Genomic DNA, 13,630 nt, shown 5'->3' with positions numbered 1-13,630 from the left:
TTCATATGGTCAATCCAGTTTCCTTTTAAAAGATAATTTAATTATGTTATTTTTATATCTGGTTATGTTGCACCACTCAGTCGTATTAACCAGGTGACATCCAAGAGAATGTGGTCAGTGTTTAAGCTACTCGGGAGGCTGAGGCAGGAGGATCGCTTGAGCCCAGGAGTGTGAGGTTGCTGTGAGCTAGGCTGACGCCACGGCACTCTAGCTTGGTCAACAGAGTGAGGAGTGAGACTCTGTCTCAAAAAAAAAAAATAAAAATAAAAAAGTAATGTGAGTCAGCATTCATGTAGGTCTTGCTTGAGCTTCAGTAAGATGAAAAAATGACAAATATAACGAGATTTGTTAGGTTTTGTCTTTCAAAATGTAATATAATTAAAATTGTTATGAATTTTTAAAAGGCCATGAAACCTGAAACCTTAGGGACATATTACAGCTTGGCCTTGTAGACATTTTTAGTAAAAATTATTTTGAATCCTGGAAGGGAGTCACTAACACATTTAAAAGCAATGACATATATTATCCAACTCCAGAAACATCTTTCCTCATGCATAATACTAACACCACAAAATATTTTGTCTAAAACTAATACTGCATTGTACGCAATAACTCAATCTTGCCTGTTTTTAAAAGTTTGTTTTGCGATTGGCAAACAGTAGCGCTACCTCCCTGGGAGCCTGTCTGAGAGCAGGACACTACTTGAAGGCTTTCCTCTAAAGTTTGCCACAACGTGCTCTTTAAAGATCTCCCAACAATTGCAACCAACACCCACATATGGGTGCACATTTTTATATCAAATTTTAAAGGCTCTTACTTAATATTAAGTGAAAATTATCTAACATACTTAAATACTCAATTCTGAGTATAAATAAGCCTGTTGCCTATGGGTTTCTGTTTCAAATGCTGTTCAGAAAGTGCCCAAATTAGAAGAATCCCATAGCAAGACCTTTTGTAAAAGTCAGGAACACTTTCAAGTTTTCTGATAGTAGACTCATATTGCTCCTGAATTTCAGACTTGCTCTATTTCAATTTTGACATCTCATGAATGGTAATAATGACAAGGAGGGGAAAGGCAGATATTGAACAGTGCTGCTTTGAAGTCTCTTTCCCTCATAGAGTTTGCGTTTCTCAGCCACATGCCAAACTAACAAGCTCCCTAAAATAATGATATTCCTTCACTGACTTTTCTCTTATGTCCCAGAATTTAGAGACTAATGAAGGTTAAGATCAGTGCCTTCCCAGCAGAATCTGACACTTGCTTGTAGATCTGAGTGGAGTCAGGTAGGCAGAATCGCATCATAACATGAAGAATTTTTCACAGATCTTTCCAGATGTTTTCTCTAAGTGCAAAACTCATTCTCTCAAACTTCCTGTAGATTATGAAATATCTCTGAATTTTGAAATTAGAGATTTTCCACGATATTCACATTTTTAAAAAATATTACAATATGTTTTTTTATTTCCATGTATGGTATATAAAACTGATGGTTTACAATAAGAAATATGTCTTAAGTAAAATGATTCCTATGCACTTTATAGCTTTTAGTTTTGAATTATTTCAAGGCATGTTAGAAAATGAAAAGATAAAATATCTTCAGTATGTCTATGGTTAAATGAACTAACTTGCTCTCAAGTCAGCAGTTTCCGTATCAACGATGTGACTATAGGTTAAAACTGCTCACGTCTTAAGTGTCTCTTTCTGAGAAATTCCCCATTTGGGGCTTACGAGCATGTGACACTTGTTAGCATTTGTCTGGGCTTTCAGCCGGCATTCCTCAGTCTCTGCAAACCGGACAACAGACTTCTTTCACCAATTCAGGACTGGGACATGGAGCCCGGGGGCAAGTCTCCACCACACAGGTGACCTGGCCACTCTGAAAGGCAACATTCAAACATCATACCCATGTTTCTTATAGTAAGATTACTAAAAATATAAGCTTCTTATAATACATAACTGATAGGCTGGCTATGTCAATATAATAAAAATTGCTCATGGTATGAGCTAATTTTTGCCTGTGATTTCTATTCCTTCTTTCTGTGCATTTGCAGCACGAAGAAGAAGGCTGGAGGCGCCACCGCCGTTACTATAAGGCAGGGTGCTCCAGCTGGAAGAGTTCCAGCTTCTAGAGGTTGGGGCAGCGTGGGGGGGTCAGTGCTTTTCAAAAAGCAAACTCCATAATAAATACTGTGCATTTTTAGTTTTTCATATTGGTGGATGCCATGATAACACTCCTTTACATTTCCACAGAATGGCGCAGTTGGTGCCTTCAGGCTACATTTGCAGAGAGCCTGGCTGGAGAACAATGAGATAAACTCAAGTCCCGTCTGCCTCAGGTTGCTGGCAAACTTGGGCGAGTGACATACACTTCCTCAGCCCCAGTTCCCGCCTCCCTTAGGGAACAAGTGAAATGCCCGTGGTCTCTGGCAAGCTCGGGCTAAACTGCAGCTATGTTTTTATCAATAATCAGAAACCCTGAAATCTCACACCAGTATCTCGATTTGAAAAATACGCCTAGAATCTATTCACAAAAAGGATATTTTTTCTCTCTTTGGAGTTTTTGGCATGTTTCCGCTGGCTAGCGCGGGGAGACTCCAGCGCGGACCTCGCAGACAGCTGACGCAGTCTCCTTTCATCCAGCGCTCGCGGCCTCCCTTTGAATCCCTGTCGTCTGCCAGCCCGCCCGCCTCAGGCGGCCTCCAGCTTGCCCACCTGCACGCGGAGGGCAGGAGGGGGAGGGGGAACGGGGTGGGTAGCAGCAAAGCCCTGTCCTGCAAGCACCCATCTAGACGGCAAGTAAACTTCACAGCCTACATAATTTTCCTAAGCACTTTCCCCCAAAACGTAATGAATTTGAGTCATCCAGGATCTAAACTAATAAACAGTTCCCTATGTGTAGAAAAGCATTGTATGTGGACCTAGTACCTGAAACAATTAATTTCTAAATGAAGTTGAATTAAAATCAAATCAGTGAAATTACATATTTGGAATATCTTCTCCATAAACATAAATGCCAATTCAACTAATCAATGTTTCATTTATTTGTTTGTCATTTAAGTTGTCACAAACAACAAAACATCATCCCCATGTTTAGAAACATTTATCAAGTTTCAAAGATGAGAGCAAGCCACGCAGGGCTCAAGGGCTTGCAATTTGATAGAAGGCCAGGCCAACACTGCAGCCATAAGCCAATTAGGGGACACAGACTCGTGGGAAGTGCAGCGGCAGGGCAGCCATGCCCACTGCTGCCTCAGGGAATGAGGGGAGGCCTTCTGCTATGGACTGAGCTGTGTTCCCCCCAAAATACTCATAAGCTGAAGCCCTAACCCCCAATGTGATTGCATTCTAAAACAGGGCCTCTAGGGCAGTGATTTGGGTTAAATGAGGTCACAAGGGTGGGACTCTAATCCAATAGCACCTGTGTCCTCATAAAAAGAGGAAGAGACACCAGTTGCGCTCACGGAGGAACGGCCATGTGCAGGCACAGGGAGAAAGCGCCACCTGCAAGCCCAGGAGACAGGCCGCAGAAGCAGCCGTCCCTGCCAGCACCTTGATCTTGGACTTCCAGGCTCCAGAACAGTGAGGAAATAAATGTCTTATGTAAGCCACTAATTCTGTGGCATCTTATCATGTGCCTGAGCAGACTAACGCACCTTCTGTGGGAAAAAGCATTTGGGTGGTGAAGGATGACTCAGTCTTTCAGGAGAACAAGCAGGGAAAAGGCATTTCAGGAAGATGGGAAAACAGACGTGCCAAGGCATGGGGCCCACAGGCAGGTCTAGTTTACAGGACTGTAGGCTGCTTTGTGGGAGAGGGCACGCAGGATGGTGGGAACTGAGGCTGATGAGTGGGCAGCAAAGAAAACCAGTACTTTAAACATCATGTAAATTAACTGAGTACAGTCTCCAGGCAAGGGAAAACGACACAACGATCACTACAGTAGCAATACGCAGCACCCATGGGAGAGATTCTGTAAGATGCTGGGCTATTAGATTAGTGGTTGCTTTTAGCCATTGGTTGCTGCTTGGTTGCTAACCACAAGGCATAATGAGTGCATTATGGGATGCAGAGGAGAAAGACAAAGAATGCAGAAAGAGGAGTCTCTCAGCTAGGACCGGGAACAGGTTGGAGCCTATCAGGGGTAGGATGAAGTAAAAATCACCGTGGGGGCGGATGCATGATTAGCATGTAAACAGCTTAGGTATAAAAGGGTCACTAGCACACTAGGGGGGGTCCCTGCCCAGAGAAGAGGCCACTGCGCTGGCACTCTGGGGGCTTGGACCCTAGCTCGAGCTAGACAATAGAACTCCTTTTGACAATTACAGCCTCGGTGACTCTGTCTCTCTGTCCCGCAGCCCTGAGGATCTCAGCTCTAACAATGTTAAATAAAATTTTTAAGAAAGGAAATAGTTTAAGAATCTTTTATGTACCATAAATATAAGAGATACAGCACATGACTAAGTTTTGTGCCAGACTTAATTAAAAAGTTTTGAGAGTAAAAGGACGCAACTTTCCTTTCCCTGCTGCCCCAGGAGTGCGCGGTCAGGAAGGGACACACGGGGAAGCACCCCCGGCGCTGGCAGGAGGGGAAGGGCAACCTGTGCCAGGCACACCCAGAGCCCTCTCCACAGGGAAGGCCCACGTGCCGGGGAAGAATTTGCCAGCGTGCAGTTCTAAGTCCCCGTCCAGACCGAGGGAAGAGATTCTTGCCCACTCCAGCTTCCTGACTCACAGCAGGTAATGCCCACATGGAAACCGGGTGGGCACCCCCAAACCCGGGGACGCCCCAGCGGGAAGGGAGCGGAAGGGCGGGAAAGCCACGCGCTGGCGCTGCCGCGCCGGCCACAGCCCGACACAGCCCACTGGAGACCAGAGAATACCCCGGCCCACACCCAGCCAGCACCAAAAGATCCGGCACAGTAACGGCAGGTGACAGCTGAGGCAGCGGAGCAACAAGGCCTTCTCTGAAGAGGAGCACGGGAGGGCGGAAGCCAGGAGGGGAAACAAAGCAAAGATGCCAGCTCAGGAATGCAAAGCCGTGGCCCTACAGCTACAGGACACATTAAACACAGCACAGCATTTAGTGTTTTCGGTGTAAAAACCTAAAGCAAAGGCTTATTTACTGCAGTTCCTATTTCCCAAGACATCATGTCTGGCTTTTAACAAAATTTACAAGGCCTGATCAAAGGAAAGAAAGAAAAAATCACAGTCATAAGACGCAAAGGAAACATCAGAAGCAGACTCAGATGTGATGCAGATGTTGGAATTATCAGGCAGGGATTTTAAAATAATTATGATTAATATGTTCAGAGCTCTAGTGGAAAAAGGAGGCGACATGCAGGAGAAGATTGGTAACATAAGCAGAGAAATGGAAATACTGAAAACCAATTAAAAGAAAATGCTAGAAATCAAAAACACTGTAACAGAAAGGAAGAGTGCCTTGGTGGCTTGGTCAATAGACTTAGTGTCTACCAGTCAAGGCTCTGCAGGGAAACGGAACCAACAGGACAGACATGTTGACAGGTTGATTATAAGGAATTGGCTCACATGACCACGGAGGCCGAGAGGCATCGCAATGTGCAAGCTGCAAGCTGGAGACCCGGGAAAGTCCATGATGCTTCCCAGGCCTGAGAGCCAGGAGTGCCGAGGGCAGATCAGCGTCCCACCTCAGAGTCCCACCGAGCACAGTCCACTCTGCCTTTCTCTGCCCGTTTGCTCCATTCGGGCCCTGAGCAGGTGCCACAAGGCTGGGGAGGGCCCCTGGCTCCCCTGGTGCACAATTCACATGCTCATCTCTTCAGGCACCAGCCTCCCAGACACACCCAGAAACGACGTTCCACTAGATGGCTGGGCATCCTGTGATCCAGAAGTTCTCACCTAAAATTAGCTGTCACACTCAAGATGGCAAAGGAAAGAATCAGTTAACCTGCAGATATATTAATAGTAACTCCCCAAACTAAATGCAAAGAGAAAAATAAGAATTGGAGACTAACAGAAAAATCTAAGCACTGCAAGACAATATAAAACCTTTGGCTATTCAGGGTCTCTTGCAAATCCATATGGATTTTGGATTGGCTTTTCCATTTCTAAAAAAGAAAGTATTGGGTTTTTAGAGCTACCATAACAAAATACCACAGACTGGGTAGCTTACACAGCAGAAATTTATTTTCTCATAGTTCTGGAAAAAGTTCAAAATCAAGGTGCCAGCAGGGTTGCTTTCTTCTGGTGCCTCTCTCGTGGCTTGCAGATGGCCAGGAAATACATTCACATCACGGGCACTGAGGACTAAGACTTCACATGTGAATTTGAGGGGTGGACATGTTAACAGTCCATAACATCCCATTTTCTGCACCCCCAAATTCATGTCTTTCTCACATGCAAAATAATTCAATCCACCCTATCGCAACAGCCCCCAAAGTCTTAACCCATTCATTCCAACATCAATTCTAACTCCCAATATCATTTAAATAGCATCAAAACAAATTATAGGTGAGACTGGACCTATGATTGATCCTGATAGAAAATTCCTTACAAGCTGCGAACCTGTGAAACCAGACAAGTTACCCACTTCCAGAACACAATACGTAGATGCTCCCATTCCAAAGGAGAAATGGGAAGCAAGAATGAATCTTGGGTCCCAAGCAAGCTCACAACTTAGCAAGACAAATTCCATTAGATTTTGATGTTTGAGAAAATCGACTTTAGCTCTATTCCGAACTGCAGGCCCAGAGGCAGCAGCCCCCACTTTTGGGCCCCTAGATGACTTCACCTTAGTCTTGGGTGGTGGCACCACCCCTGGGTCCACAAGTGGCAGTCCCACCGCCATGACCCCAAGCGCAGCAGCCTGCCTCTGACTCCAAGGAGGAGACAGCCTCGGCCTCCAGGGCGGTGCCCTCTGGGCGCGTGGCAGCGTGGCAGAGTCATTCTTTCCTTTCCGTGGAGGCTCACACACGTTTGCAGCTGCAGAGCTCTATTGTCCTGTCATGAAGAACCCCCCAAATCCAGTCTTCCTTCATTTTGTCCCATCTCTGTCCTTGCAGTCCAAGCTGGCAGTGTCTGCTGACATAACCCCATCCCCATTCCTGGCTTCTGCTGAGACGTCTGGTTAGACCCATGAGCTGGACTCATAATCTCTTTATGAAATGATTTTCCAGCCGCACCCTTGGTGTTCTCTCCACAACACATGTTGTATTTTTTTCTGATATGTATAGGCTGAGAATATTCCAAATATTCAATTTTGGGATTCTTTTTGCTTAACAATTCCTTCTTCAACTTCACATCTTACCATAAGGAACAAGGAGACACTGGGCTGCACTTTTAACTCTTTGCTTAGAATTCACCTCGGCTAAATGTCCACACTGGTCTCTCATAAGATCTACCTTCCACACAACACTAGAGCACAATTCGGCCAAGTTCTTTGCCCTTTTATGCCCACTGTTTTTCCAACAGTGTCCAATGACATATTCCTCATTTCCATCTGAGACTTCTCCAGAATCACCTTTAACAGCAATATTGCTATCAATGATCTCTTTAAGGCCATATAGACTTTCTGTAACTCACACCTCAAGACTCTTCTAGCCTCTACTCATCACCAAGTTGCAAAGACACTTCCGTGTTTTTAGGTATATGGTAAAGCACCCCCCCACTTCATGGTACCAACTCTGTATTAGCTTGTTAGAAATGTTGTAGCAAATATCACAGACGGGGTGGCTTGAACAACAGACATTTATTTTCTCACAGTTTTGGAGGCTGGAAGTCCAAGACCAAGGTGCCAGCAGGGTGGTTTCTCCTGAGGCCCCTCCTCGGCTCGCGGGCGGACGGCTGTCTTCTCGCTGCGTCCTCGCGCGCCTTTCCTCCGTGCAGGCACGTCCCGTCTCCCCCTCTTCCTGTGAGAGCACCAGTCCTACTGGAGCAGGCCACACCTTAATGTGCCCTAATGCCGAATGTGTCCCAATGCCTCGTTTTAACTTAGTAACCGCTTTAAAGGCTCTATTTCCAAATATAGTCACATTCTGAAGTAATGGAAGTTGGGCCTTCAACATGAATTTTGAAGGGACACAATTCGGGATTATTTGGGAAGTATTGCCATCTTAAGACTTAATATTAAGTCTTCCAATCAATTAATATGGGATGTCTTTCCATTGATTTAGGTCTTTTTAAATTGTGTTTAATAATCCATGGTTTTCAGAGTTAAATAATTTTACTTCTTTTGTTAATTTTATTCCAGAGTATTTTATTCTTTTTGATGCTATTGTAAATGAAATGTTATTGTTGTTTGGTTTTTTTTTTTTGAGTCAGAGTCTCACTCTGTTGCCCAGGCTAGAGTGCTATGGTGTCAGCCTAGCTCACAACAACCTCAAACTCCTGGGCTCAAGCAATCCTTTTGCCTCAGCCTCCCGAGTAGCTGTGACCACAGACATGCACCACCACACCCAGCTAATTTTTTCTATATATTTTTAGTTATCCAGCTAATTTCTTTCTATTTTTAGAAAGAGATGGGGGGGCTCACTCTTGCTCAGGCTGTTCTCAAACTCCTGACCTTGAGCCATCCTCCCGCCTTGGCCTCCTAGAGTGCTAGGATTACAGGCGTGAGCCACCAAGCCTGGCCAAATGGAATGGTTTTATTAATTTCATTTTTAAATTGTTTATACCAAGTGTATAACAATATAGTTAACTTAGGCATATTAATCTTGTATTCTGTAACATTAAAGAACTGTTTATTTGTTCTAATAAATGATTAGAATAATATTTACATAACTATTAAATACAAACACTTTTAGTAGATTCTTTAGGATTTTTCTATATAAAATATCATGTCAACTGTGGCTGGAGATAATTTTACTTCTTTCTTTCTAATTTTGATGCCTTTTATTTACCTTTCTTGCCAACTGCCATGACTAAAACCTGCAGTACAATGTTAAATAGACGCTTCAAGAACAGACATCTTTGATCCTGATCTCCAAAGAAAAGCATCCAGTCTTTCATCATTAAATATAATGTTAGCTCTAGGTTTCTTTTGGTGCCCTGTATCAAGTTGAGAGAGATCTCTTCTATTCTTTGTGTTTATAATGAAAAGGTATTGGATTTTTCCAAATGCTTTTCCTTACTATATTAAGATAATCATTGTGTTTTGTCTTTTATTATCTTGCTATTGCATTAATTGATTTCAGAGATGTTAAATCAACCTTGCATTCCTGGGATAAACCCTACTTGGCCATGATATATAACCCTTTCTTTATATATGTTGCTAGATTCACCCTGCTAGTACTTTGCTGAAGAATTTTGCATCTGTATTTGAAAGAGGCATTAGCATGTTGCTTTCTTGTGATATTTTTGTCCAGTTTTGATATCTGTGTAATACTAGCCTCATAAAATGAGTTGAAAACAGTTTGCTCCTCTTGTATTTTTTGGAAGACTTTGTAAAGAACTTACATTAATTCTTCTTTAAATGTTTGGTAGAATTCATATATGAAGTCATCTGGGCCTGGGCTTCTCTTTGTGAAAAGTTTTCTTTTTTCTTTTATTACTAACTCGATCTTTTTGTATGTCTATTATTGTTTTCTATTGCTTCTTATTATTGTTTTAGTGTTTGTGTGTTTGCAGGAATATATCTATTTCATCTAAGTTATCTAATTTGTTGGGACACAGTTTGTCATAGTGTCCCCTTAAAATCCTTTTTATTGCTGTTATGTCAGTAGTGACATTCCCTCTTTCATTCCTAATACTTTGAATCTTTTTTTTTGTTTTTTTTTTGGCCAGCCTACCTAAAATTTTTTTTGTTCTGCCAATTTTATCTATTGTTTCTGTTCTCAGCGTCATTCCTATTCACTCTACTCTTCATTATTTACTTACTTCTGTTTGCTTTTAGTTTAATTTGCTTTTCTTAAGTTTCTTAAGATGGAAAGGTAGGTTATTGATTTGATATTTTTTTCCTTTTCTTATAGGTGTTTGCAGCTATAAATTTCCCTCTAAACAATATGTTAGCTACATCCTATGTGTTTTTGTATGTTTGGGTTCATTTTTATTCATCTCAAAGTATATTATAGTTTTCCTTGCGACTTCTTTTTCAACCCACATGTTAATTTCCATGTATTTTTTAATTTCCAAAATTCCTTTCTGTTACTTACATCTAATTTAATTCCATGGTGTTCGGAGACATGCTGTGTATACTTTCCTTTTTCTTACCACTGTCTTCTCTCACCAACAACAGGTAGCCTACAAAGGCCAAAGGGAGGAAAAGAAACTGGACTGTAGCTGATGTCTGATTTAGTGCCAGCCACATCTAAGCCTCATTCCCCACGCATGTCTGCCCCATCCCGCAACGTCCTGACAAATCTCACCGTGAGCCCCACAAGCACAGGTGACCTCCTGCTGCCTCTTTCAAATCTTGGTGATGCTTCCCCTTTATAAAACAACCGTGCCCTCGCTGTTCCCTCTCTCTGCCCCTGTCTTTCTTCCAGAGAGCCATGCTGCCCGCCCTCACCTCAGGACTTCCCCCGAGGGAGTGTCACATCTCCCTCTGCCCGTACCAGAGGGCGTGCGCATCGGCTTCCACGTAAGAGCTTCGCCCTGGCCAGGAGCTTCTCCACATCAAGATGGAGTTGCCGGAACACACTCAATAAGCAAACCTGGACCATGCCACTTCACAGCTCTCTCTCCAAAACGTGTCCATTGTTCTTCTTTTCTAAGATCATCGCCATTGCCTGTCACCATAATCTCACTCCTAGATGACAACGGCAGAACACTTGACAATGCCACATTTGTAATCCTTTGTTCAATTCTCACACAATACCCATATTGAATTCTTTAAATCCAAAGGCATTCCTGTTCCCAAACCCCGCTAACAGCTTCCTCATACGCTTAGGGTCCGGGAAAAGGCTCTTCTTAACCACACGCTTTCTGTCTCACCAGACTCATCTCACGCATGTTCTGCCAGTCTTGATGACCTACTCCTCAGCCACACCGGACATCACTGTGTTTTTCATATGTGCCATTACCTCTTTAACTCTACTGTTTCACCTATAATTGTTATTTTAGTAATAGCATTACCTGTCTCTTAATTTTAAAAAAGCCTCTAGAGTATCTTCGATTCATCTACTTGTTTAGTAAAGTGATGGGGAAAAAAAAGTGATGGGACTGGATTTTCTAGATCAGTTCTAATTCCTGCCTTTTTTCAAGGCATAATTATGAATTTTGGATTGACAAATTATAGTGGTCAACCTATTGATCTCCATATCTGTTTATTTGTTTTAACTAATTGACATTCAGAACAAGAACTTTGTGACCACAAAGTATCCTTCCAGCCTCATGTCCTATCTTCCCAACACCCAACTGATTACTAAGTCACAGTGAACCACAGGATCTTCCCTAAATGTGGGATCTGGCTTGTCTGTTACCACCTGTCACCATCAGCATCCTCTTCCACAGATCTCAGAAAATTGTTCCTCAGCCTATTTCCCTTTGTGGTTCTGGGTCAGAATCCGCCAACAAGAGGCACTCAGGTCAGATTTAGAAGGAGGAGGCATTATCCTGAAGTGCAGTTGTCAGCAGATGCGTAAACAAGGGCCGAGCTTGGGGCTCCTACTAAGATCGCTGAGATCTGCGTGGCTTCCTGCTGGAATTCTGTGGATCCAGCAGCTTCTAGCAGTGTTTCTATGACCCCTGTTCCTCTCTCGCTGTTCCAACAGGTGTGAAAATTTCTGGCTTCTTGCATGAAAACCCACCCTACTTGGAATACCTAAAGTATAATAAATGCATGCAAATAGTTTAGTCATACCTGTGAAGAACCACATGAAGAGTTTGACTATAAGTGAAAATGCTTACATTCATTGTTCATTATATACCCTCCTCACACACATGCCCCCTCTCTCCACAGTCAGAAAAATTAAAAAGTAAAATCTCAAACTGAAATGATGAAATGTTTTGGGTGAAATTATGGATCTAGTGATCTCCACCATGACCAGAATCAAATTAAAAAGGCAAATATAATTTACTTGAACACACCATGGAAATTTGCAGACCACTTTTGTTAGTTTGATGCTATCATAGTTAAGGGACCAAGATCAAAAATTATCATTCCTAGACATTCTGAAGTCACTTAACAAAAGTATACCATCAATAATGTGAAATGTCAAGACTGACCCTATTTTGAAGCTCCTTAAATGTAATTCCACTTACAATTAGGAATCACAGGTGAGACTCCTTGGCTGAAGGTTGGGATTCTCTGGCATCTAAGGGATGGCCTCAAGAGCAGTGATGATCTCCGAAGTGACGAGTGTCACCGTGAGATACAGTTTCTCTTAAACATTCTGTGTCCTCTTTAGCCCATTTCTTTCCTGTCTAATTTCACCACCAGAAATACATACTGTCTTTGTTGCTATACTCATTTTTCACACATCAAAGGGTTTTGTATAACACAATTCCTCACGGGACTCGCTGCACCCACACTGAGGAGCCACGGAAACCACAACGCGGCGGCGAACCCTCCCCAGCGAGCAGCCCCGCGCAGCCCGCACAGCCTGTCCCGCACGGCCTGTCCCGCACAGCCTGTCCCGCACGGCCTGTCCCGCACGGCCGGCCCCGCGCGGCCCACACAGCCCGCCCGGCACAGTCCGCCCCCGCACAGCCTGCCCCGCACAGCCCGCCCCGCAGGGCCCGCCCGGCACAGTCCGCCCCCGCACAGCCAGCCCCGCACAACCCGCCCCGCGCGGCCCACCCCGCACGGCCCAGCCCCGCACGGCCCAGCCCCGCACGGCCCGCCCCGCACGGCCCAGCCCCGCACGGCCCAGCCCCGCACGGCCCAGCCCCGCACGGCCCAGCCCCGCACAACCCGCCCCGCGCCTCGCGCGTCGAGGCTCCTGTCTTGGTGCCGCAAACGCTGACTTCACAAATCCTCAGGACTTGTCATGTCCAAAAAGGTGCTTTGCCCCCGGGAAGTCTGCCTCCCTGGTCCCCGCCACCTCGAGCGCTCCCCCTCTCGCGCGCGCGCCCTGCAGCCGGGAAGTCTGCCGCTCGGCTCTGCCTGCGCTCTCGGGTCTTTGTTTTTCTCAGTCCCGTTAGATGATCTGGGTTGATTTCTGGCTTCAGTCAATACCCTTCATTGCCAGTGCTATGTCACGTTAATGTACTCATCTAAGTCGTATCTGTCGGGCGTTTGCTGCCTGTCACTCAGCGTGCACGCGACACCAGGCGCCGCCGCGCCCTCCCCACCTGTGCGCCGGCGGCGGGTCAGGCGAGGCCGCGTCCTCCCCACCTGTGTGCCGGCGGGGTCAGGCGAGGCCACGTCCTCCCCACCTGTGCGCCGGCGGGGTCAGGCGAGGCCGCGTCCTCCCCACCTGTGCGCCGGCGGCGGGTCAGGCGAGGCCGCGTCCCTCCCCACCTGTGCGCCGGCGGGGTCAGGCGAGGCCGCGTCCTCCCCACCTGTGCGCCGGCGGCGGGTCAGGCGAGGCCGCGTCCTCCACACCTGTGCGCCGGCGGGGTCAGGCGAGGCCGCGTCCTCCCCACCTGTGCGCCGGCGGGGTCAGGCGAGGCCGCGTCCCTCCCCACCTGTGCGCCGGCGGCGGGTCAGGCGAGGCCGCGTCCTGAGAGCCCGCAGGGCCTCTGGCTTCCTGGGCAGCCTTGCGGGGCGGT

The 13,630-nt window shown here is 45.6% G+C and overlaps 1 protein-coding gene across 1 annotated transcript in view; it reads right to left on the bottom strand.

Annotated features, from left to right (window-relative positions):
• Positions 1 to 1,745: 1,745 nt before the first annotated feature.
• Positions 1,746 to 13,630, bottom strand: part of PXDNL (peroxidasin like) — a 267,746-nt gene continuing 255,861 nt past the window's right edge. The window contains 2 exon segments of the mRNA XM_076005349.1: positions 1,746 to 1,877; positions 4,734 to 4,965. Coding sequence (XP_075861464.1) covers positions 1,746 to 1,877; positions 4,734 to 4,965 — 364 coding nt within the window.

Source organism: Microcebus murinus, chromosome 7 (assembly GCF_040939455.1).
Source record: "Microcebus murinus isolate Inina chromosome 7, M.murinus_Inina_mat1.0, whole genome shotgun sequence".
Lineage (NCBI taxonomy): Eukaryota > Metazoa > Chordata > Mammalia > Primates > Cheirogaleidae > Microcebus > Microcebus murinus.
Note: the sequence above shows the minus strand (reverse complement) of the source record. Positions and strands in the feature narration are given on the sequence as shown.